General features: G+C 45.8%; 1 protein-coding gene and 1 pseudogene across 3 annotated transcripts in view; both read right to left on the reverse strand.

The window, feature by feature from the left end:
• Nucleotides 1-26372, reverse strand: part of LOC142160090 (uncharacterized) — a 344815-nt pseudogene that overhangs the window by 300586 nt on the left and 17857 nt on the right.
• Nucleotides 1-26372, reverse strand: part of LOC142160087 (uncharacterized) — a 34012-nt gene that overhangs the window by 3357 nt on the left and 4283 nt on the right. Inside the window, exons 1-3 of one of the 3 annotated variants that reach the window (XM_075215012.1) lie at nt 10805-10867; nt 7557-7740; nt 7397-7477 (exon numbers count right to left, since the gene is read on the reverse strand). In XM_075215012.1, the coding sequence (XP_075071113.1) occupies nt 7397-7430 (34 nt within the window). In that variant the 5' untranslated portion in view covers nt 7431-7477; nt 7557-7740; nt 10805-10867. Of the gene's footprint in view, nt 1-7396; nt 7478-7556; nt 7741-10804; nt 10868-26372 lie in introns of those variants that run through there. The other 2 variants (XM_075215014.1, XM_075215013.1) reach the window with 2 other exon arrangements.

Raw genomic sequence — 26372 nt, forward strand, 5'->3', positions numbered from 1 at the left:
ACTACTACTTTATGGGGCTCTCTCTTTTATTAACCAATTTGTACATATATACGTTTTTGCTTACAATCTAAAGGTTCCATCAATTTTGGAATTCAAGCTAACAATTGAAGTGGAAAAAATTGTTCGAAAGTACGAATCGTCATTGCCAAGATATTGCCGATTTAGGAGTTGGGTGTTAGGGCAATTCCTGATGAGATAATAAGACCCCTAGAAGTGCTTCGCGAGGTCTTCACCTATAGCAGCGCCATTCTTGCTGAATGCGATATGCTCATGATTACTCGGTTGACTGCAGGTCTTGTCTAATAGCAGTAGGGTCTTAGAATCTCTGAATTGAGAGCTATGAATGGACCAAACATAACGGGAGATAACAGAAGGAAAGGATAAATGCCATGGGTCACTCTAAACTCTTGCTAAATAATGATAAAGAAAGGAGACTGCTTTAAGAGGAATTGTCCATGGTCGCAAGGAGATGCAAGATAATTGGTGGAATCCTGTGATTATGAAGGCCCAGACAAAGCTAAAATATGAGTTTTCATAATAAAATAACTTTCAATAGCACTTAACATTAGGGGCTTTTTTACCAGGGAAGGATGAATGTCGATGCTGAGCCCCTCTCTCAACCAAATTCTGATTTACTAGGCTAAATGTACTTTCTGCGATTCCTCCCTAAGCTACTGCCAGGGTGGGGGCCCCCAAACAAATATTAAATTAATAGATATGAATGTAAATTATGTCTTGTCAAACAAAAGTGTTTTAAAAACTTTGGTCAGTCACCTCGGTGGGAAGTAACAAGGTTAATCTTATCGGAGAGCACACAGAACCTAGTTAAAAAGCGCTAAGAACTCTATGTACTCCTTTGGTTACAGTTACTAGACCATATCAAGCAATCACTGCCAAATACATTTAGGTTCCCGACTCCACATCATGTCCCTATTGTTAATCGTATCCATCCACTATCAGGCAGATAACTCTTATTAGGTAGGAACACTAATGTGTGCTAAATCCAGCCTAATAATATGTGACTGAACTGCGCTAATTATATTCTCAACCTTGATAGCTGCAAATCAGTTTAAAGTACAGATCACTTGGGTGAAATAAAATATACACAAATTATCGGCTTCCACAGTGGGTCAATGTTTTTTAAACTATCTTCTCTTCTTTATACTTTTCATTTATTTTAAATATTTCGCCTTTGTGGACTGTCACGAACAGCACTCACCTGAGTCTGCGTGACGCTTACGTGACACAGGGTTAACCACACAACAACCACTTGGTATGTCTAAAATGATTAAATACTTCCCTATCTATGCCACACACTAGCTTTGCGATACTAATTACCACCACCAAGGTTTTTTCGGATAAGAGCTGACACTCTTATTTAGGAAGCCTTCGGTTCTCCCTAGCATTAATCCAACACAATTTACTTTAATCAGAGTTCACTTAACCCACAAGGTTTGCACAGTTTCAATTAGGTAGCGTCTGGACCAAACTGTCGCGTGAATTCATAAGAACACAGAGACTAGAACTTATTAAGTGTAATTTAATATGGAAGACACATCCACAATGCTTAAGATAAAAAGATAATAAAATGACATACAAATATAGTGCAATTGTTTCTTATAAAATAAAAAGGATAAAACACAGAATTGATACCTCACTTAGAATCCAGTTTGTGGTGCCGGGAGGAGCAGGAAAAAATGGAACCTCTTCAATTACTCCCTCAGAAGAAGAACCCAGGGTTACATTTTCAATACAGTTTTAAAGTCAAGCTACAGGGCCCCCCAGCCCCCTTCCCTGTGAGGTCAGAACCAACAGGAGGGGAGAATGCAAATTAGGGTCTTATGACTTTGCTGTTTGAATACCTCTAAGTCAAGTTTTCTTTACACCGTCCTAACTTTTCAACAGTATGGTTTACGAACATGATTTTACCTTCACACAACAGGTCCTAAGTTTCCCTTCATCTGCATACCACACATGCCTCTGGTATGTATGATATTGGAGAAAATGATATGATCTTTTCCTGTGCCCTTATTCAGCTTGAATCTGTCATTAACATACAACCCAGTCTCTGCAGTCGGCCTGTCTGGGGCCTCCCAAACATGTGTGAGATTTCATTGTCTTGCAAGAGATCTCCTCAAAGGCATTCACATTTGCCATCCTGCCATAAATGGTATAAGGTGCTATCCTTATCTACCAGCCCCCCTGGGTGGTTTAACATCCACAAAACCCATTGATCTAACAGCTTCTAAGAGCACCAGGTCACACTATTTCTAGGAAGTAATACACAAACATATATTTGCAGATTTATGCCTAAACATTAGCTTGCACATGACATGGACCAATAAAATTAACTGATCAATATTTTAAATTTGTGAATTAATAAACTAGGAGTGCTCTGGAGACCAACCTTATTTCATGTGGATGTACAACATGAAAATGTAAATCTGTATATATTCATTATAATTGGTGGAACACCCCTTCACATCACAGTATTTCATATAATGTTTTTTAACATGCGAGTTGTGTGAGGAGTCCAATCCCTCGAGCGGACCTACTCCATCTGCTTTATTATTAGCATACAGAACCTTTCAGGAAATTCACTTAACATATGCAGGTCACAACCTTGCTTCCCCCTCATCATCCATGTTCCTTTCTACTTAGAGTAGACTGTCTAATTAGCTTGGAAAGGTTATTTAATTAGGTGTACATTAAACTATATGCTGGGTTGTCAGAGAAACTTTTAAGCAAATAAAAAGGACACCAGCTACTTGTGCACGTATACAGAAAATATAAACTGGATACGTAGCCAGGCAGCCACCGTGAGCAGACCCAGGAAGCCTGAACTCCGTCAACCAAAACTTAAAATTTATAGATATCGGGGACTCCCCTCTTCTAAAAATAGTATATTTGATCAAAATTGGCTCCCAGATACCATACGGAGCAGAGCTGTGTCCATTGACACGGAAAAAATACGTGCAACATTGGCCCCGGCGTGTGCCTACTAGATGGGAAAACTCGGCTGCCAAAGCCCTGGCCTAGATTTTAGACAACCCTGGCGTTCCGTTATCCGCTGACGAATCGACAATCCATCTGACTCCTTACTAACACTTACCAGGCGGCGGATTATCATCTAGCTCAACTACGAGACTCCTCAGATTTCCTTGCAGATTATCACTTTCCCACTGCCATTCGTTGCTCCGACCAACACAACAAACGTGACCTCAACATGTTGTGCAACCGGACAGACATTCCGTATTGGATTTCATCAGTTATCCCGGAGTTGGACCTCCCAAACACACCACTTTATTCTCCATATTATTATCCCTGATAGGGTTTGGAAATTCCGTGAAAATCATATCACAATCTCTATATTAATAGAGTGGAACGGTTTTTATACAGTTGCTGGACTGGTATATTTAATATCTGGTTAGCGTGTAGGTGCACCTACCTCGCTACCAATTGTTTTGGCACCGGTGATAGCCCACATTGGTTGTACCTATTATGGTTTTTTACATGTTAGAATAAACATTTTTTAATTATATACTTTGTGCATGAGTGTTTTTGTGGCAGACTCGGGCATACCACCACATACCTTGGTTGTTTTAATTATCTATTTTTGGGGTGCAGATCCCCAGCGTTGGTACCGAGTCTGAGCAGTCATTTCAGTGCCGGACTAAGTTATATTTTGTTGCAACCGGACAGACGCCTATCATACCCCGACCTGCCACCCCAAACAACAGTCTTTTCTAAATCTGGAGACTTCAGTGACTGACGTTTCCCAGCTCCAGGCTCCAGAGACCTCGTAATCTCAGGCAGTGTCCTGAACTCCTCTGCCAGTCTACAACTGATTACCGTGCATTAAGACACATCCATCACTAACTCCTGTCCTCACTCCTCTGCATATATTACCAGTGAGTCTAAAAACGTCTGCTCTTAAAATACAAAGCAGTTATACTTATTGCATTATAAATCTAACTTCTGATAAATCCCTGGTCTGAAGCACATATAGTTATGATCATCATCCTTTATTAGGCGCCACAAGATTTCCGCAGCAACGTACACAATACAAACATTACACTATACAGGGTGAAACAGTACAGTACAATAAACTAATAATACCAAGACTTCAGAAGCTCCAGGCATGGGCATTGTAGTGAAGTTGGAGCAGAAGAATAGGTATAGAGACAGGAAGGAAGAAGGGAGCCCTGCTCATAAGATCTTACATCCTAAGGGAGGGTAAACAGACAGCAGGCACAGAGGGGAGTCAGTTATGGGGATATAGCGGGGGAGGAGTGAAAAAATGGGCCATGAGGAGAGAGGAGATAAGAACGAGTGGAGGAGATCGAGAAAGGTTTAGGTGGATGGCTGATAGGCTTTCAGGAACAAAGTTTTAAGTGCCCATTTGAAGGAGCACAAGTTAGGGGACAGAAGTATGGAGCGAGGTAGGTTGTTTCAATGAAGGGGGGCAACACGGGAGAAATCTTGGATATTGGAGTGGGATGAGGGGATCAGAGTGGAGGAGAGGCGACGGTCATTGGCCGAGCACAGGGAGCGGGCGGGAGTGTGGATGGAGAGGAGGCTAGAGATATATGGGGCAGATGAGTGGGAGAGGCCTTTGTAGGTATTGGTGAGGAGTTTGAAAAGGATTCTGTAGGGGTTGGGGAGTCAATGTAAGGCAAGGTAGAGAGGGGAGGCAGAAGAGGTGCGGCGTGAAAGGAAGATAGAAGATATGACCAAAAGTATTTGGCCACACCTGTTAATTATTAAATTGAGGTGTTTCAATCACACCCGTTGCCAGAGGTGTATAAAATCAAGCACCTAGCCATGCAGTCTCCAGAAAAAATCCATTTTGTATCACAAATGTTTGCAAATGAAGAGCTCAGTGACTTTAAGCTTGATACTGCGATAGGATGCCACCTTAGCAATAAGACGGTTCGTGAAATTTCATCTCTGCTGGATATTCCACGATCAACTGTAAGGGATATTATTACAAAGTTGAAGCGTTTAGGAACAGCGATGCAGCCTTGAAGCAGAAGACCACGTAAAATCACAGAGCGGAGTCAACAACTGCAATGGAATGGGTTTCTGACCTGGCAAGGTTGAACAAACTTAGGTCTTATTTTGGGCGCAGTTCCTGTACCTGAGAAAATACTTAAAAATCCTTCAACAATCTCTTTCTCATAATTTATATGGGCAGGTAGAAAGCATAAGGTGAACTATGTTTAGACACCGTAGGAAGGGAGAACTTGAGAGTACCCAATCTATCCAAATTCTATCAAGCAAAACACTTGGCCCAATCCATGCTATGGCACTCACCCTCCCCCCCAAAAAAAATATGGTCACCTTGGACAGGCCACTTTGAGGCCGAACTCCCATTGCATATTATCTGATACTCTAGTCCTGAAACTTGCTAACTTCTTAGACAACAATTTACCCCCCCCCCCCACCTCTTCCAAGCGTCCTTTACTTGTGTCTTACATGATGCGTACTCTACGGTTTTAGTATCATGGATTGACTGGGCATGTAACTTTCGTCTGTTAGTAATGTATTTTATTTTACTCGGTTTTCATATGTAATGTGTCATGTATGCAATCTCATGCAATGTTACTTACTGAATGGTTACTATGCTAGTTTTGCTCTCCCACCCCTTTTCATTTTCCCTCTAAGTCTACTCCAATTCTATTTTCCTCTTTTTCCCTAATTCTATAAGTTTACAGATGTACATTTGTTTAACTTATGTCTATTTTCGTGATATTACTTGTATTTCCTTGAAAAAGTTATTCTCAAAAAAATAAACTTCAAAGCACATTTCCTCATATTTCATGTTTTGAGAAATCAGTGTGCCACTTTATACTCATGAGGAGAAAACGAAAGAGGTGTCTAACCGCTGTACAGAGGTGTGTAACTGCTGTACAGAGGTGTGTAACTGCTGTACAGAGGTGTCTAACCGCTGTACAGAGGTGTCTAACCGCTGTACAGAGGTGTGTAACAGCTGTACAGAGGTGTGTAACAGCTGTACAGAGGTGTCTAACTGCTGTACAGAGGTGTCTAACTGCTGTACAGAGGTGTGTAACTGCTGTACAGAGGTGTGTAACAGCTGTACAGAGGTGTGTAACAGCTGTACAGGTGTGTAACCGCTGTACAGAGGTGTCTAACAGCTGTACAGAGGTGTCTAACAGCTGTACAGAGGTGTCTAACAGCTGTACAGAGGTGTCTAACAGCTGTACAGAGGTGTGTAACTGCTGTACAGAGGTGTGTAACAGCTGTACAGAGGTGTGTAACAGCTGTACAGAGGTGTGTAACTGCTGTACAGAGGTGTGTAACTGCTGTACAGAGGTGTGTAACTGCTGTACAGAGGTGTGTAACTGCTGTACAGAGGTGTGTAACAGTTGTACAGAGGTGTGTAACAGTTGTACAGAGGTGTGTAACAGCTGTACAGAGGTGTGTAACTGCTGTACAGAGGTGTGTAACTGCTGTACAGAGAAAACACAGTAGCCACATATCTTTTGGAATGATATTTGCTAATGTTACAATGCCATCATATTTGATAGGTAAATGTATGGAAGGTAATGACTGGTTTATTAAAGGGGAAGTTATGTCTCTGTGGTATGTCAGAGATAAGTTATAGAAGTTAAACTATTTCCTCCCCTGCACTAGCATATACACTGCCCTACTTAAACAGTGAAAAATATTCAAATACTGTTTATGAGTGGGAAATTGTCAGCTTTTGGGGATTCAATCTAATTAAAGGACTGTTCATTTCATTTTGCCTTTGTCCAGCCATACAGATTATGATATGTAAGTGTTTATTCTCAGTAATTTCATCCCGTTTGTTTTATGACTGCATTGCATTTTTTTTTTTGTATGTCATTGATTATATGTTCGTTTTTATTACTTCCAAATGCCCTGTACCTTTGTATATTAAATACAACATTTAATAAGTTTTACCCATGATGTATAAACAATATTGCTTTAACATGCCAGCTCTTTGAATGCTGGTGTGGGAATTATTAACCCATTTGACTAACAAGGAGCCTAGTTGGTGCCAGTGTGCACATGTGTGGTTTTGATGTGTTAACCCTTTGATTGCAGCTCCACGCATTGTTAAACCACTTGTTACAAGTGCCAGTAGGTACCTTTGTGAGACCGGATCCTACTGCTTTGAATCAATAAGGGGTGGCAGACAATAGGTGTATATGGGTATGAGTGAACAACTTGGAGGCGATTCTGCAAATCTATAACCTGTGTGACAGGAGACTGCACGATCTGAAGGCCTGAAATCATTTGTAACCACTTCAAGTAAACATCAAAGTCAGGGGACACTGGTAACAAAATACAGAGGGTACTAGTAGCGACTATACTAGTCTACTAAAATATCAATATAACCTCCCCTTACCTGACAACATCAAAGCGTGGCAATTGTCCATCATCACCACTTCATAAAGATCTTTTTCATGTCCTCACACCTTACAGGAACCTGGAACATACAACAATACAGTCATCACCCAGACACATCCCCTGGTGTTACTGTATAATGCCCCATTCCCAGCAGTCACCTCTCCAGTCAGCAGCTGAGTGATCTTGTTGGTCAGTTCCAGGATCTTCTGGTCATTGTCTCTGTTATGTATCAGTGAGTGAGGTGGAGGCACCGTGATGGGGCTCTGGGTCCTGCTCAATCCTCCTGATACACGTTGAGAACTCCCGGGTCTCTCACACTCACCAGACTGTCACAGCAGGATACTAGAACATAGAAAACATAGAATTTGATGGTCACGTACCATTCTGATTTATTTCTAGATTCTAAATATATTTTTGGAATGTCCCCTACACGGTACTCAGGGTGAGGTTTTACCAGTGACCCATAAAGAGGTAATATAACCTCCCTCTTCCTGCTACTAATACCTCTTCCTATACAGCCAAGTATCCCACTGGTGACTGCACTGATTACTGACCTTCATATCATCTGATACTACAACTTCAATATCCATTTCCTCTGCTGTTATTAAAATTAAATCGCCATTCATTCTGAAGTCTTATTTTAGACTTTTGTGTCAGTATTTTATATTTTCATATCTTAAAATTAAGATTACAATCTTACCGCATACCTCTACATCCTTTAAATCCTTAAACATTTGTTTACTCATTTTGGGATATTTTAAAGCTTTGTTATGATGAGAGATACAATTAAATAGCACACACGGAAACACACCCAATTCATCTCTTATACAAAGAAACAGAAATACAGCTCACTTCTCTGAAGTTCATTCATTTTGCAGCATCTCAGTTCACTCACCCACAGATACACCAATCATGTGATTAAAGACATGATAAAACATGGCTTTACGCTGTGCGTTTAAGACCAGATGTGGGGTAAATGTTAGGTGGAATTTATATTATGGGGGTGTTCTTAAGTAAAAATGAAGTGCAGGGCGTTTTGTAATGTAAAGACTTCCTGCAATAAAGATAACATGCCGGGGGGCATGGTCTGTAAGAATAATATTCTGGACATGGTCTGTAACAATAAAGTTCTGCGGGCACAGCCAAATAATGATAGTGTACCTGGTCATCACGACAGAAGTGTTGGGAAAATGCTTTGTAAGATAAAGATTAAGAACAAGGCAATGATTTGGTCCCACTCCGTGATATGATGGTATATCAACGCGGCTATAGCAGCTCCTTCTACAAACAGCAAAGCAGCACCAGAGGCTGCATCTATAGTCTGAACTCTTCTTATGACATTACTGCAGATGTCAGAGCTAGCAATGTTTTGGGCAAGCTAAAAACAAAACAGCCTCAAGGGACTAAGGTCTTCTTCTGCCCTTCCTTTCCTCTGCAAGATCCTCAGCTATAACAGGCAACATTTTACTCCACTAAACAACGTGTAGGATCCTGTACCCTTCTACAACCTAACATCTGTGTGATGCTGAGGACCATTCCGCCAGAGGACCAGAACACCGAGCTATATAAATTAGGTCAGGAAACGCGTGTAGCAAGGCCTTTAATACAAAGTACAATGCATTGTACAATTGTACTCCAGATACACTTCCATGCGCTATACATCTGAGATCTTATATCATTTACTCTTCATAGGTTATTAAACAAATGAATTCAAAGCAATGAAATAAAACCAAAATACGTTACACTAAATAGTAAAGAATGGCACAAATATTACACAGGAGCCCAACTGTACTTGGAGAAACCAGCTGCTGAATTATATAGTACGGAGGAAGCCTAAATCATGAAAACTGTAAAACAATCCATTGCGTTAATTCCCGACTTATAGACTACATAGAGAATATCAACTACTGGTATAAAAACCTGACATTGTATGAGTTAGTAGTCATACAAGTAATGGCCATTGCGTTACTGAAAGGAGCTTTAGATAAAGTCAGTACTAGCCCTGGAAGAAGTCAAAGGGCTGGTCCTACATATGATGACCACTGGTTCAAAAAAAAAAACACAGATTATATAGCAGTCAGCAGTAATACATTGGATTACTGAAAGAAGAATGTTGGAAAAGAAAGATGGACGTCGAACCAAACATGTTGGAAGGAGTTACAGGACAATGTCTCTAAAATCCATCTTAAGCCATTGCCATTTCTTCCCACCCCATCTCTTCATTGCTGCAATACTAATGGGCATCCACCTGGTACTACAATGCACCCTTTTCTGCAATAGAAGGCTCCACTTCTATTGCATAATACTGAGACAAATTGCTTTAAGAGGCTTGATCCAGGCCTAGAACCAAGTCCGCTCGACACAAGAAAGTGACCATTTGACAACCGTCTGTAACTAGTCGGTCCTACTGTGTGTTACATTACACCAGCCTGGTTTTCCCGGAACTTCCTTGCATAACACTATCAGCTTCTCCACCCAGGACTCATCCCTCCGCTCAAACTATCTGTCCTTCTCCTGTCATTAAGCCTCTAACACTGAATCCCAGTATTGCTGGAGCCACCCATGCTGAAGGTGACCCCTCTCCGATCTCAGGCCGTTTCCTCCACTATACTCAGTTGGGGTCATCTACACCAGACCCTCACACCTGCCCTACTCTACATTGAGGAATTGGTGGGCAGACATATGAGCTTCCACTGCAAAGTATTGGGATACATCAGCACAAGCCCTGGGACAAGTCGGAGGGCAGGTCCTACAGATGATGAACCACAGAGCCTATTTAGGAAGACAACCACTTCTTATTCCCAGCAAAATGAGACTTTCCTTACCAAAAAGAACTATCTGGGTCGCACAGCTTTGTCTCTGGAGTAGATCCCTCATCTATTCAACTGACCGCAGTAATTGATGATTTATGTATGAATAACAATTAGACAGTCTGGACACATAACACAGGACATCGCCTCCCCAGAGATGTCATTAATACACCATTATCCTGTAGAACATGTCAGACCGTGTCTGTGTCAAATTACTGAACCATATTTTGCATTTCGCTCTGTACAGCAGTAGGTGTATACACAATACCCCAGTAAGACAATGTAATAGGTCAGTATACTATGACATTATATAAAGTCAGTCACTACATGAAATTATTACAGTATAGACATATAACAGGAATAGAAGAGGTTGCACAAAATATAATAGGATGGTACAAGGTAATAAGAATGTATTATAGTCACAGTTATAGGACAGTAATGTAATAAGAATGTATAATAAGCTAGAACAGCACATACATAATATATGCACAGGTATTATATACATACAGCACACACATACATATATATATGTTCATATATAATACAATATATATAGTATAATGCATATATAATACATACATATATAATATACATACACAATTCTCTCACCCCCTGATGAGGATAATGTCAGACCCGGAAGTGTCTGGCTGCGCAGAGGCTGCTGGGATATGTACACCTACACCCCGGAGACCAGAGTGGGTGACGTCATCAACCCCGTTGCCGATCTCTGCTGCTACAAGAAAATGGCGGCGCATACTCGGCACAGGAGACGGTTCATGTGTGACCCTCGACGTGTGCTACAACACAATGGCTGCCGGAGGAGAAAAGTTACCGTATACTTATTCTTCTACCGCAGCGTCTAGTATGCTGGGACTTATAGTCCCACCACAGGTTACCTATGCCGGGAGGGCATGCTGGGACTTATAGTTCCACCACAGGTTACCTATGCCGGGAGGGCATGCTGGGACTTATAGTTCCACCACAGGTTACCTATGCCGGGAGGGCATGCTGGGACTTATAGTCCCACCACAGGTTACCTATGCCGGGAGGGCATGCTGGGACTTATAGTCCCACCACAGGTTACCTATGCCGGGAGGGCATGCTGGGACTTATAGTCCCACCACAGGTTACCTATGCCGGGAGGGCATGCTGGGACTTATAGTCCCACCACAGGTTGCCTATGCCGGGAGGGCATGCTGGGACTTATAGTCCCACCACAGGTTGCCTATGCCGGGAGGGCATGCTGGGACTTATAGTCCCACCACAGGTTGCCTATGCCAGGGAAGGCATGCTGGGACTTATAGTCCCACCACAGGTTACCTATGCCGGGAGGGCATGCTGGGACTTATAGTCCCACCACAGGTTGCCTATGCCGGGAGGGCATGCTGGGAGTTATAGTCCCACCACAGGTTACCTATGCTGGGACTTATAGTCCCACCACAGGTTGCCTATGCCAGGGAAGGCATGCTGGGACTTATAGTCCCACCACAGGTTGCCTATGCCGGGAGGGCATGCTGGGACTTATAGTCCCACCACAGGTTGCCTATGCCGGGAGGGCATGCTGGGAGTTATAGTCCCACCACAGGTTACCTATGCCGGGAGGGCATGCTGGGACTTATAGTTCCTCCACCTATACTGGGATACATCATGCTTCTCTTACACGAGGCTCTTATACTAAGAGCCATGTAAAGATGGTGACCGTGGGCTCCTGTGCCCGCTGACATGGGTGGTCCAGCGTCCGGCCCTTAGTCTTTGGATGTAACACTCAGGTTGGACCCTCTGTGTGTCTAAGGATGGGAGAGGAAACTGATGCATCACTTGGAAATTGTTCCCATTAAGGCTCCAAGCCAGGTCACGTCGTTCACCTGCTGATAATGTGGATGTGAAGCGCTGCCCAGAGGGAGACCTATCGTAGTTTTCTTCCACCCTTCAGGCTCTACCTGCTTACTAGAACAGAAAACAAAATGAGACCCTTGTTTCTCACCCTAGTATAAAGTACCCATATCTGGTATCCCTAGACTTCAGGTTTATATAGCAGACAGTCATTACTTATGATCTTCCATCTGCAAATGGCAGCGACACCTCAGTAATGACCCTGAACAATAAGGGTAGATCAGCAAGAAGGCGTCTCCATAACTGAAGCCCAGACCAAGATTCATTAAGAAATATGCCAGAAGACTCGAGGACTGGTGTGTTGGGAATGTTTTCAATGGGTGCGTTCGGCTGTAAAGTCATTTTTTTTAGCCTTGTAGTTCCATTACGAGTGTATACTTGTCGCTCATGTTTGTTAGTTAGCCATGGTTGGCGAACCAGGATTAGGATTAGGTGTAGTTTGATGTAAATTATTATATCCTGCTATTTAGTCAGTGTCTTGTTAAGTGTAAAAACCTGAACGAATTACAAATGCTAGGAAACATACCTTGAAAGAGTATACCTCCCAGCTTTAATTTAAATTGAAATAGTTGGGAGGTATAGAAGAAATCTAGTTCATCATGAGTTCGATTCCCGACCATGGCCTTATCTGTGTGGAGTTTGTATGTTCTCCCTGTGTTTGCATGAGTTTCCTCCAGGTGCTCCGGTTTCCTCCCACACTCCAAAACATACTGGTAGGTTAATTGGCTGCTAACAAATTGACCCTAGTCTCTCTTGGTCTGTGTGTCTGTGTGTGTGTTAGGGAATTTAGACTGTAAGCTCCAATGGGGCAGGGACTGATGTGAGAGAGTTCTCTGTACAGCGCTGTGGAATTACTGGCGCTATATAAATATCTGATGATGATCCACTGCATTCTTGTCTTCTGAAGCTCCACACAGAGCAGGCAGAGGTCACCTGGAACTAGGTGAGATCATCACAGAAACCTTATTGATATAACTTAGAGAGCTGGGGAAGTTTTGGAACATTCTCCTAGCAGACCAGCCTACCCTACATTGAGCCTTCTCTCTTTTCCGCTCTTGCTAACAGTAGCTCCACAAAATTTAATCAAACCCAGAACAGATAGTTGACTACAGCAAACAAATACACCAAAACAGACTATGGTCAATGTGTACCGACTTCTGCCCGGACTGTGGTCAGAGTGTACAGACACCAGCCCGGACAGTGGTCAATGTGTACCGACTTCTGCCCGAACTGTGGTCAGAGTGTACAGACACCAGCCCGGACAGTGGTCAATGTGTACCGACTTCTGCCCGGACTGTGGTCAGAGTGTACTGACACCAGCCCGGACAGTGGTCAATGTGTACAGAGACCTGCCCGGACAGTGTTCAATGTGTACAGAGACCTGCCCGGACAGTGGTCAATGTGTACAGAGACCTGCCCGGACAGTGGTCAATGTGTACAGAGACCTGCCCGGACAGTGGTCAGTGTGTACAGACACCTGCCCGGACAGTGGTCAGTGTGTACAGAGACCTGCCCGGACAGTGGTCACTGTGTACAGAGACCTGCCCGGACAGTGGTCAATGTGTACAGAGACCTGCCCGGACAGTGGTCAATGCGTACAGAGACCTGCCCGGACAGTGGTCAATGCGTACAGAGACCTGCCCGGACAGTGGTCAATGCGTACAGAGACCTGCCCGGACAGTGGTCAATGCGTACAGAGACCTGCCCGGACAGTGGTCAATGCGTACAGAGACCTGCCCGGACAGTGGTCAATGCGTACAGAGACCTGCCCGGACAGTGGTCAATGCGTACAGAGACCTGCCCGGACAGTGGTCAATGCGTACAGAGACCTGCCCGGACAGTGGTCAATGCGTACAGAGACCTGCCCGGACAGTGGTCAATGCGTACAGAGACCTGCCCGGACAGTGGTCAATGCGTACAGAGACCTGCCCGGACAGTGGTCAATGCGTACAGAGACCTGCCCGGACAGTGGTCAATGCGTACAGAGACCTGCCCGGACAGTGGTCAATGCGTACAGAGACCTGCCCGGACAGTGGTCAATGCGTACAGAGACCTGCCCGGACAGTGGTCAATGCGTACAGAGACCTGCCCGGACAGTGGTCAATGCGTACAGAGACCTGCCCGGACAGTGGTCAATGCGTACAGAGACCTGCCCGGACAGTGGTCAATGCGTACAGAGACCTGCCCGGACAGTGGTCAATGCGTACAGAGACCTGCCCGGACAGTGGTCAATGCGTACAGAGACCTGCCCGGACAGTGGTCAATGCGTACAGAGACCTGCCCGGACAGTGGTCAATGCGTACAGAGACCTGCCCGGACAGTGGTCAATGCGTACAGAGACCTGCCCGGACAGTGGTCAATGCGTACAGAGACCTGCCCGGACAGTGGTCAATGCGTACAGAGACCTGCCCGGACAGTGGTCAATGCGTACAGAGACCTGCCCGGACAGTGGTCAATGCGTACAGAGACCTGCCCGGACAGTGGTCAATGCGTACAGAGACCTGCCCGGACAGTGGTCAATGCGTACAGAGACCTGCCCGGACAGTGGTCAATGTGTACTGAGACCTGCCCGGACAGTGGTCAATGTGTACCGAGACCTGCAGGACTATGGTCAATGTGTACAGAGACCAGCAGGACTATGATCAATGTGTACCAACACCTGCCTGTATTGTGGTCAGTGTTTATCAAAACTCGGCTATGGTCTTTGGTAGCCATCTAGTAGGAGTGCAAATTAGCTTTAATTATAGCCACATATAAATAGCTTTTAAGTTTTTTTGTTTAGTTTCAATTTCACTTCTGTTTGATTAACAGTTTGTGTTTTAATTGAAGGTTTCGGCTGTGTTGTGCAGAATCCCCCCACCAACCGTGCCATACAAGTCAAACAGAAATATATCACAAGAATCCTCACACAAGTAATTTAATGACTGAATATAGTAACTCATAGCGAGCTTTCACAGGTTTAAGGTCCCTTCATGGTGATCTGTTAGTCATCTTTGAGCCTTGATACTTTGCAGTGACTTTTACTAGTTAATAACAGTGATATTATTGTAAAGAACACACAGAAATTTAGTGGATCTCTCACGGTCAGTCTGCTCTGGTGTCACCTGCAACAGAGGTGTGGAATCTATTGTGGTGTAACTTTTCATCAGTGACACCCCCCCCCCCCAAGAAGCTATGGTCTTCACTGCTAGCACCATGCAGGTCGTGGCCCCCCCATGTGGGTACAAGACTTGACCAGCAAGTAGGTATGAAGGCACAAAGGGACTGTATAAGAACTGCTGCAGCACACAAGTATGTGTAGAAGGAATAGTGGTAAGGACTCAGAATGACAGAAGAGTTGGAACATGGGGGAGTATACACGTATCATCATCATCAATTATTTAGTACCAGCAAATTCCGTTGCGCGTTACAATTGGGAACAAACTGATAAAACATGTTCTGGTGAGCGCGGCACAACGCCGCGCCCATGTACTGGTGAGCGTGGCACAACGACGAGCCCATGTCCTGGTGAGCGCGGCACAACGCAGAGCCCATGTCCTGGTGAGCGCGGCACAACGACGAGCCCATGTCCTGGTGAGCGCGGCACAACGACGAGCCCATGTCCTGGTGAGCGCGGCGCAGAGCCCATGTCCTGGTGAGCGCGGCACAACGACGAGCCCATGTCCTGGTGAGCGCGGCACAACGCCGCGCCCATGTCCTGGTGAGCGCGGCACAACGCAGAGCCCATGTCCTGGTGAGCGCGGCACAACGACGAGCCCATGTCCTGGTGAGCGCGGCACAACGACGAGCCCATGTCCTGGTGAGCGCGGCACAGCGCAGAGCCCATGTCCTGGTGAGCGCGGCACAACGACGAGCCCATGTCCTGGTGAGCGCGGCACAACGACGAGCCCATGTCCTGGTGAGCGCGGCACAACGCCGCGCCCATGTCCTGGTGAGCGCGGCACAACGCAGAGCCCATGTCCTGGTGAGCGCGGCACAACGACGAGCCCATGTCCTGGTGAGCGCGGCACAACGCCGCGCCCATGTCCTGGTGAGCGCGGCACAACGACGAGCCCATGTCCTGGTGAGCGCGGCACAGCGCAGAGCCCATGTCCTGGTGAGCGCGGCACAATGCCGAGCCCATGTCCTGGTGAGCGCGGCACAGCGCAGAGCCCACGTACTGGTGAGCGCGGCACAGCGCAGAGCCCACGTACTGGTGAGCGCGGCACAACGCAGAGCCCATGTCCTGGTGAGCGCGGCACAACGCAGAGCCCATGTCCTGGTGAGCGCGGCACAGCGCAGAGCCCATGTCCTGGTGAGCGCGGCACAACGCAGAGCCCACGTACTGGTGAGCGCGGCACAATGCCGAGCCCATGTCCTGGTGAGCGCAGCACAGCGCAGAGCCCATGTACTGGTGAGCGTGGCACAACGACGAGCCCATGTCCTGGTGAGCGCGGCACAACGCAGAGCCCATGTCCTGGTGAGCGCGGCACAATGCCGAGCCCATGTTCTGGTGAGCGCGGCACAATGCTGAGCCCATGTCCTGGTGAGCGCGGCACAATGCCGAGCCCTATTCTCTTCACCATACTACTATGCAGAGCCCAGATTCTGTTAACTGAATATCCACCTGGATGTATAACCCCAGGATTATTAATTTACCAGACAGGAATCTTCCCATATTAATCCAGGGAATATATTCTGAAAGCTTTGAACCTGTACACATTAGCTCATGGAACAGCCCTCGTAGCTGTGTTGACGCTTCAAGCCACCATGTCCACCAGCAAGTGGACATGAATCATGATGGATGTTTTTGCCACATCTTAAAGAGAAGAATAATACTGGGTGTGTGTGAGTTATTGTATTGGGTGATATTAATGCCAGTTGTTTCCCTGGTGAAAGGAGAAGCCAGGTGGGATCAAAGCAGCTTAGTGAAAGGAATCCAAGGCATGTTGTAGACCTAGGAGGTCTGTAAGGACTACATGTTAGGAAGATATACACATTTTGATAAATGAATGCTCTTGGCGAAAGAAAAGAAGTTAGCATATAAGGAGGAACGTAGTGCTGAGGTGCTATTGCTCAGTGGTGGTTATAACTGCTCATCCCAGGTCACTGTTTAGTCCCAAGTCTTTGATTGATGACATCTGCCATAGAGAGTCTCTTGGGCGAGAACTACTATTGGTAATAGTGGGACACACATTTGTGGGGCAGCGCGGCGGTGTAGTGGTTAGCACTTCTGCCTCACAGCACTGGGGTCATGAGTTCAATTCCTGACCATGGACTTATCTGTGAGGAGTTTGTATGTTCTCCCCGTGTTTGTGTGGGTTTCCTCCGGGTGCTCCGGTTTCCTCCCACACTCCAAAACATACTGGTAGGTTTATTGGCTGCTAACAAATTGACCCTAGTCTGTCTCTCTGTCTGTGTGTGTCTTAGGGAATTTAGACTGTAAGCTCCAATGGGGCAGGGACTGATGTAAGTGAGTTCTCTGTACAGCGCTGCGGAATTAGTGGCGCTATATAAATAAATGATGATGATGATTACCTGTGAAATTTGTGCTGTCGGGCTCTATAGAACAGGCCAGTTGTATAGAGTCCGACAGCACAAATTTCTGAGCAATATATCAAGATCCGAAAAACTGAGCTTTTTGGAGCTTGAAACTGACAGCTTACTCCATCTGAGGATGGCAGTAGCAGATGTAACCTACTGGCTATAGCATTGCAGGAGAGGAATCCTTGGATGTGTCCCAGCAGGTTGGCCTGTGTGCATGTGCACCACAATGGTCGGGTCATGTGCAGTAGAGACACTTGTGGTCAGAACCCGGGAGTTCCCTCTTTCACCACTATGATAACCGATCGACTGCAAGTGTACACTTAGTCTGGCCATTGCAAACACAAAATATTCCAGCAACATAGGAGTTAATTTTCCTCCAGCCTGCAATTCTACAAACCACCATTAGAGGACAGCAACTCGCTATTTTTCATGTATCCATATTCCCTGTACAACCTAATAGCTCTAGTTAAGCACTATTATACTAAACAATTTAATATTTATTGACAGTTATTTATATAGTGATTACATATTACGCAGAGAACTTCTTGCTACAAATTGGGACTTTTGTCTGGCAGAATCCTTTTATCTCTAATGTATCATACTAATAAAATGTGTCTCACACAGTACCTGTTCTAACAATGGTTTATACTATTATAACAGGACTCTGTTGAGCCGGGTGGCAATTAAAAACAGCCGGTTGGAGCACCCGGGAAATAGCTGCTGGGAAGAACACCGATATTCATCATTCACATTGGTCCAATCCCCACTGGAGCTTGCAGTCCAAATCATCTACCACACAAACTAGTGTCCATTTTGGTCAGCCGCCAATGAACCTACCAGTATATTTTTAGACTGTGGGAGAAAATCGTAGCACCAGGAGGAAAGCCACGCAAACACGGGGAGAACATACAAACTCCACACAGATCATCTGCTGATCTGTCACATTTGAATTATTATTCTTCTTATTATTAATTTTTATTTATAGGGCGCCACTAGGTGGCCGTAGCGCCGTACAGGGACAAACGAAATTACAATACGAGGTGAGACGGCACAGTACAGTAAACAATAAGCACAGTAACTCAGTGAGCTCAAAGCACAGCTAAAGGGGTGGGAGAGGGGAAGGTCCACATACGACTGAACCCAAGAGGGAGGGCACGGATGACAGGGAGACCCCCAGAGGGGAGAGGAGGGAGCGGGACGGGGGGGAAGAGGGTCCTCGAGGAGGTGGGCTAGGTAGCTGGAGAGCAGAGTTAAAAGTAGTGAAGACAGGAGGAGAGATGACCCTGCTCAAAGGAGCGTACAATCTAAGGGGTGGGGTAGACAGACAGAGAGACATGGGGGAGAGAAGGAGGAACGGAGGATAAGGGAAGGAATGAGGGGAAGAGACAGAAGAAAAGGTAGGAAGTTAAGTTGAATCTTCTAGTTTTCTATAAACTCTTTGCCACAGTAACTATTTCCTTCGCCTTTTTCTAATTTCTCTTATGTAATAGTTTCTATCAGTCTCATCCCTAATATGAACTGTTTGTTGTTTCCCTTAATGACCCCATTGCCTCATTACTCTGGTTTTCCCTTATCTGTTCTTCTCACATCTCTCGATTTCTACTTAAGAACTCATCTATTCCCTTATCAGAACGCTTCTATTTCCTTCACTGACCTCTCGGATTGCCCACTACTACAGATTTCGAACAGCTGGTCCATCGAGTGCGATGAGCTGACCGATTTTTGGACACCTCAATCTCTTTCTCTTCTCGATACCTGGTACTTTCACATTAATAGTTCTCTACTTCAGCAACCATTACTCTACCCATTGATTGGTAATCACTGGGCAAAGAAATTCCCGTTATTGCCCAAAAACATGTTGAGCTGTGACCAGTAACATCCATAGGAAGGCTTCTGGAAGCTTTTAACAATGGCACAATTACTTTACAATGTCTTTAATACTAAACACATTAAATCTGTAAGACGGAGGTGTCCAACTTTAGTACTCAAAGGCTACCAACGGGTCATGTTTTCAGGATGTCTTTAACCATGCACAGGTAAGTTAATCTATATGGCTGGGTCAGTAATAATCCCGCCTGTTTCTACAGAGAGAAATCCTGAAAAGATGATCTGTCGATAACCCTTGAGGTCTGAACTTGGACATCTGTGCTCTAAAAGGTCTACTCGTTATGGAGTGGTGGTAACCATCATTCTGTATTTCTGAAAACCACAGAGATGCATAGTGAAGTACTGCCGCTATTTCCATCGTAGCCCTGGTGAAGATCCCCCCTTTCCTCTTTCACAAATATTTTTTCCTATTCACCAGTGGCCTAAAGCTACAAGCCAATGGAGGAAGTAACGTCATCCAGAGCTAAACTTTTTGCTGCTTAATTAATTGCCTAATAGAGGTCTATGGTGACCGTGTTAAGCACCATTAAGTAAGGTAACCCTTTGTTAAATAACAAAAAGCAGTGAAAGAGCCTTTTGCCGTCATTTTGACTCTTCACCGCTTGTTAAATAGACCCCTATATCCCGTCGCATCCAATTCCATATCTCTGAAATATGCCCATTCACTATACCACCAAGCTTTTATACTCTGCTTCATCATTATCATCAATTTATATAGCGCCAGCAAATTCAGTAGCGCTTTACAATTGGGAACACACATTAATAAAACAATACTGGGTAATACATACAGACAGAGAGGTAAGAGAACCCTGCTCGCTATTCCACCAAGCTTTTATCCTCTGCTTTTGTCTAAAACGTTTAAGAGAAAACTTGGAAACCATTGTCTTCATGCCACACCACACTCTTGTGGGATCAGCTCGAATACAAAGTGAAATCACTCAAGCCTCCTGAGAAACTTTATGCCTACACGGCAATGCTATTTTAATCTGCTGGTTTTATACTTTTGGACCTCCATATTACTGGGCTGTTGACTTCTGAGTAATGAATTCGGCTGATCCATGTTTACATTTCTGTCCTTGCATGTATTTATTTAACTGGATTCTTGATCTTGTCCTTGATCTACGTACACAAGACATTTGTCATGTTCCAACACTGCCACCATATGACTGGTCTACCTAGTGATGACATTTCAACCGATCTGCATTCAGGGCTTGTCACACAATGGGCTGTGGCAAGACCTGATCTAGGATTCCACCAAACCCAGGAGCCGATGCTGATACCAGATCATTGTTAGGACTCTGTGTTAAATCTTGCCATTGTTTTATACCTGACTGCAGTACCTCTATGCCCCCAGAGGTGCTGCTCTTCTACCATGGACATTTTCCCCTCACTGGCAGGAGTTAACCTTCTGCTCCTCGTTAATTACCACACGTGTCTCTGATTATTTATACATGTTCCTCCCCATGCACCTTGTTGGTCATAGTTTGTTTTCCGTTTTGGACTACCTGCATTACCTCATTTCTGTCCCTGCGATATCCTTACTCACCTCAGTCCCCAGGAGATTACCTGATTTCTGTGTTGCTTGGACATTCTATAAGTTCACAGTTCCTGTGTGTCCCTGGCCCTCGCCAAGAATCTCTGTTCAGCTAAGTCACCAGTACCTGCTGTGTTGTTTTCTTTACCATTTACTTATTATCCTGCCACACCTGGATGTCTCTTTATTTACCAACCGGTACCTGGATTATGTTATCGATGCATTAAATACTTTTATGTTTTCATCTTAGTTCTGGCCTCATGCTGTCATTGCAAGGATCTAACTTTGAAACAGAATCGTAACAATTCTGAGATCAGATTAAATTGTCCCATGATGCATTTGCATCTTCCACGTCACAATTCTGAAATCCTGCTCTCCTTGACATAAACATTAACATCCCAATATATGCTTATTTAACCAGAAGCTACAGCGCTACTGGGTCAACCACAAAATATAAATATTGAAAGATAAAACATAAGGAAAGTCTGTATTAGATTTAATGCCTATATCCTTGTGATCAGTGAGTGAAGGTGACAAGAATTGAGATGTGGAATTGAAACATCCAGGAGACAATATTCTTTATTGCTTAGCACATAGACGTTACGTACATCATCCATTCTGCTCAAGATACTCCAGAAATGTATTCAATGCTGCTCCCCACTGAGCTTTTGGGAACACTAAACAATTATTACATAAAGCTTAATGAAATGGTGAAGGCAAATCAGAAAAAGTGAGAAGGAACTCGACTCTCTCAAGCCCAGAGGATCTGGACCTGATTCACATTTGACGTAAGTCCATTTGCATGAATTTGGATCTTACACCAATGAACAATTCATGTCTGGACACAAGACACTTAGAACAGCCTACGACTTAGAGGGTGGAAAGGAACAGACCAACGCTGTCTAACAGCCATGACCGTCACAGCATACATAAAAACTACATGTATGCGTTTCACTAGATAACAATGAACATTGTAAGAAAATATAAAAAAAAGCAATGTATGTACAGCACACACTAAGAACATATAGATTTGTGTGTGTAATGTAAAAAAAAAAAAAATTGCAGCACATTTTCACTAATGATTATAGTATTATATGTTAACAAAAAATGAGTTTCTAAATTGACCTGGGCTTCCACGCACACCTGCATCTATCAAGCCTTATAACACCACCCATACGTGTAAAATACCAAATAATACAACAGTGCAACAATTGCGCTGATGTGACATTAACAAATAAACAGGCAATGGTAATGTCTCTAAAGTAAAATTCTTTTCTTCTTGTGAAGTGTGAGTTCTTCTTTTATTCTTCCGGAACAAAAATAAAAATACAAAACATAATGTGACCTGTATATATGGTATAATATCAAAACTAAAATGTGATAAAGAATAAGGATATTTCTCCCACTGAAAATAACATCACCAGTAGGTGATGTAGGTTAAATAGATTTAATATTCCTTCCACTGGTCATAATGTGGATTGGACAAGATGAAAAGATCCATTCAGGTGAATAAATGAATATCCCTGTGTGTGCTGGATGATGATAGTCTTACACAGTAGTCACAATGCATCTGAACACACATGGCGGTCTGTGTCCGTTACACACACGGCGGTCTGTGTCCGTTACACACATGGCGGTCTGTGTCCGTTACACACATGGCGGTCTGTGTCCGTTACACACACGGCGGTCTGTGTCCGTTACACACACGGCGGTCTGTGTCAGTTACACACATGGCGGTCTGTGTCCGTTACACACATGGCGGTCTGTGTCCGTTACACACACGGCGGTCTGTGTCCGTTACACACATGGCGGTCTGTGTCCGTTACACACACGGCGGTCTGTGTCAGTTACACACATGGCGGTCTGTGTCCGTTACACACATGGCGGTCTGTGTCCGTTACACACACGGCGGTCTGTGTCCGTTACACACACGGCGGTCTGTGTCCGTTACACACACGGCGGTCTGTGGCAGTTACACACATGGCGGTCTGTCAGTTACACACACGGCGGTCTGTGGTAGTTACACACACGGCGGTCTGTGTCAGTTACACACGCGGCGGTCTGTGTCAGTTACACACGCGGCGGTCTGTGTCCGTTACACACACGGCGGTCTGTGGCAGTTACACGCATGGCGGTCTGTCAGTTACACGCACGGCGGTCTGTGTCGGTTACACACACGGCGGTCTGTGTCGGTTACACACACGGCGGTCTGTGTCGGTTACACACGCGGCGGTCTGTGTCAGTTACACACGCGGCGGTCTGTGTCAGTTACACACGCGGCGGTCTGTGTCCGTTACACACACGGCGGTCTGTGGCAGTTACACGCATGGCGGTCTGTCAGTTACACACACGGCGGTCTGTGGCAGTTACACGCATGGCGGTCTGTCAGTTACACGCACGGCGGTCTGTGTCGGTTACACACACGGCGGTCTGTGGCAGTTACACGCACGGCGGTCTGTCAGTTACACGCACGGCGGTCTGTGTCGGTTACACGCACGGCGGTCTGTGTCGGTTACACGCACGGCGGTCTGTGTCGGTTACACGCACGGCGGTCTGTGTCGGTTACACGCACGGCGGTCTGTGTCGGTTACACGCACGGCGGTCTGTGTCGGTTACACGCACGGCGGTCTGTGTCGGTTACACGCACGGCGGTCTGTGTCGGTTACACGCACGGCGGTCTGTGTCGGTTACACGCACGGCGGTCTGTGTCGGTTACACGCACGGCGGTCTGTGTCGGTTACACGCACGGCGATCTGTGTCGGTTACACGCACGGCGGTCTGTGTCAGTTACACGCACGGCGGTCTGTGTCAGTTACACGCACGGCGGTCTGTGTCAGTTACACGCACGGCGATCTGTGTCAGTTACACACGCGGCGGTCTGTGTCAGTTACACACGCGGCGGTCTGTGTCCGTTACACACACGGCGGTCTGTGGCAGTTACACGCATGGCGGTCTGTCAGTTACACACACGGCGGTCTGTGGCAGTTACACGCTTACACGCACGGCGGTCTGTGTCGGTTACACGCACGGCGGTCTGTGTCGGTTACACGCACGGCGGTCTGTGTCGGTTACACGCACGGCGGTCTGTGTCGGTTACACGCACGGCGGTCTGTGTCGGTTACACGCACGGCGGTCTGTGTCGGTTACACGCACGGCGGTCTGTGTCGGTTACACGCACGGCGGTCTGTGTCGGTTACACGCACGGCGGTCTGTGTCGGTTACACGCACGGCGGTCTGTGTCGGTTACACACACGGCGGTCTGTGTCGGTTACACACACGGCGATCTGTGTCGGTTACACACACGGCGGTCTGTGTCAGTTACACGCACGGCGGTCTGTGTCAGTTACACGCACGGCGATCTGTGTCAGTTACACACACGGCGGTCTGTGTCAGTTACACACACGGCGGTCTGTGTCAGTTACACACATGGCGGTCTGTGTCAGTTACACACATGGCCGTCTGTGTCATTTACAACTCTTGTAATCTACTAAAATCAAAATTATATGTTACAGAGTCTAATATGTCCCCAAAACAGCAAGGGGCAATTACATAACACTCCCCTCACAGAACAATGTGTGTATATGAGACATACTTCTTATAGAAATAGATATATAAAAACAAATATCTTTATTACCAGATATTTCTGGATTAAAACACATAAAAACATTAAAATCGGCAATCTTCAAGAGCAGGATCCAGTCCCTTCAGGGTATGCGCTTACCCTGGGTATAAATTCATACCAACGTGTTTCAAATAAAGTTTTTTATCAAGGTTTTACCTCGATAAAGAGGAATAAAAGAACTCGCGCTTCACAAGAAGAAAAGAATTTTACTTTAGAGACATTATCATTGCCTGTTTGTTAATGTCACATCAGCGCAATTGTTGCACTATTGTATTTATCGTATTATATGGTATAAGTTGTTTATTTATTTGCCTGCATTCTGATGTGACGTTATATTGTACATATGCATGTGTGTGTCCTGCACTCTGTTCTGTCTGTTAACATACGGCAAGTAACGTGTAGGCAGAGCGTACTTACACCCAGATCCAAATCGAAACGCATCTTGAGATCCGCTCGGATTTAAATACGGGCGGAAATACGCTCAAGTTCCGTACTCTTCTTTTGCGTTGACTTGAATCAGACCCTCGGTGTCTTGATCCAACTTCATAAAATATTTATTTTTTAAATTCTGTATGTCCAAAATGTATTTATTACACATTTCTGTAGATATGAGAAAAATAAATCTATAGCAAAATAGCATTGTGGTCAAATCAAAATAGGATTTGGAGTACATCAATTAAGTATGGATGCCAAAGACTGAGGTAGAGGTTGGCCCAGGAAAACATATTGACGATCATATGGGATTTTTGAATATTAGAACGGCGGTTCCCAAAGTATGTGCTCCCAGGGGTGCCGCGTCGCTGTCACTGGGGTGCCGCGGGCCAGACATAGAAAAAAGAAAGAACACAAAAACTTACCAATCCGCGCGGCGCCGGGACCCAGCATCCTTCTCTCTAACGCAGCTGTCACTTTTTTCCATGGCTGGCACGCGGCAGAGGAGTGAGAGGGATCGTGACAGCGTTGCAGAGGAGGGGGACAGCGTGGCAGAGGAGGGGGGGGGATAGCGTGGCAAGGAAGGGGGGCACAGCGTGACAGAGGGCAGAGGAAAGTGACAGAGGGCAGAGAAGGGGGACAGCGGAGGGAACAGCGTGACAGAGGGCAGAGGAGGGGACAGAGGGCAGAGGAGGGGGACAGCGTGACAGAGGAGGGGGACAGCGTGACAGAGGAGGGGGACAGCGTGACAGAGGAGGGGGACAGCGTGACAGAGGAGGGGGACAGCGTGAGAGAGGGCAGAGGAGGGGGACAGTGTGAGAGAGGGCAGAGGAGGGGGACAGTGTGAGATATGGCAGAGGAGGGGACAGCGTTAGAGAGGGCAGAGGAGGAGGACAGTGAGAGAGGGCAGAGGAGGACAGTGAGAGAGGGCAGAGGAGGAGGACAGTGTGCAGAGGAGGGGGACAGCGTGGCAGAGGAGGGGGACAGCGTGGCAGAGGAGGGGGACAGCGTGGCAGAGGAGGGGGACAGCGTGGCAGAGGAGCATGACAGAGGGCAGAGAAGGGGGGCACAGCGTGACAGAGGGCAGAGGAAAGTGACAGAGGGCAGAGAAGGGGGACAGCGGAGGGGACAGCGTGAGAGAGTGCAGAGGAGGGGGACAGCGTGACAGAGGGCAGAGGAGGGGACAGAGGGCAGAGGAGGGGGACAGCGTGACAGAGGAGGGGGACAGCGTGACAGAGGAGGGGGACAGCGTGACAGAGGAGGGGGACAG

The sequence above is a fragment of the Mixophyes fleayi genome, chromosome 6 (genome assembly GCF_038048845.1).
Source record: "Mixophyes fleayi isolate aMixFle1 chromosome 6, aMixFle1.hap1, whole genome shotgun sequence".
Lineage (NCBI taxonomy): Eukaryota > Metazoa > Chordata > Amphibia > Anura > Limnodynastidae > Mixophyes > Mixophyes fleayi.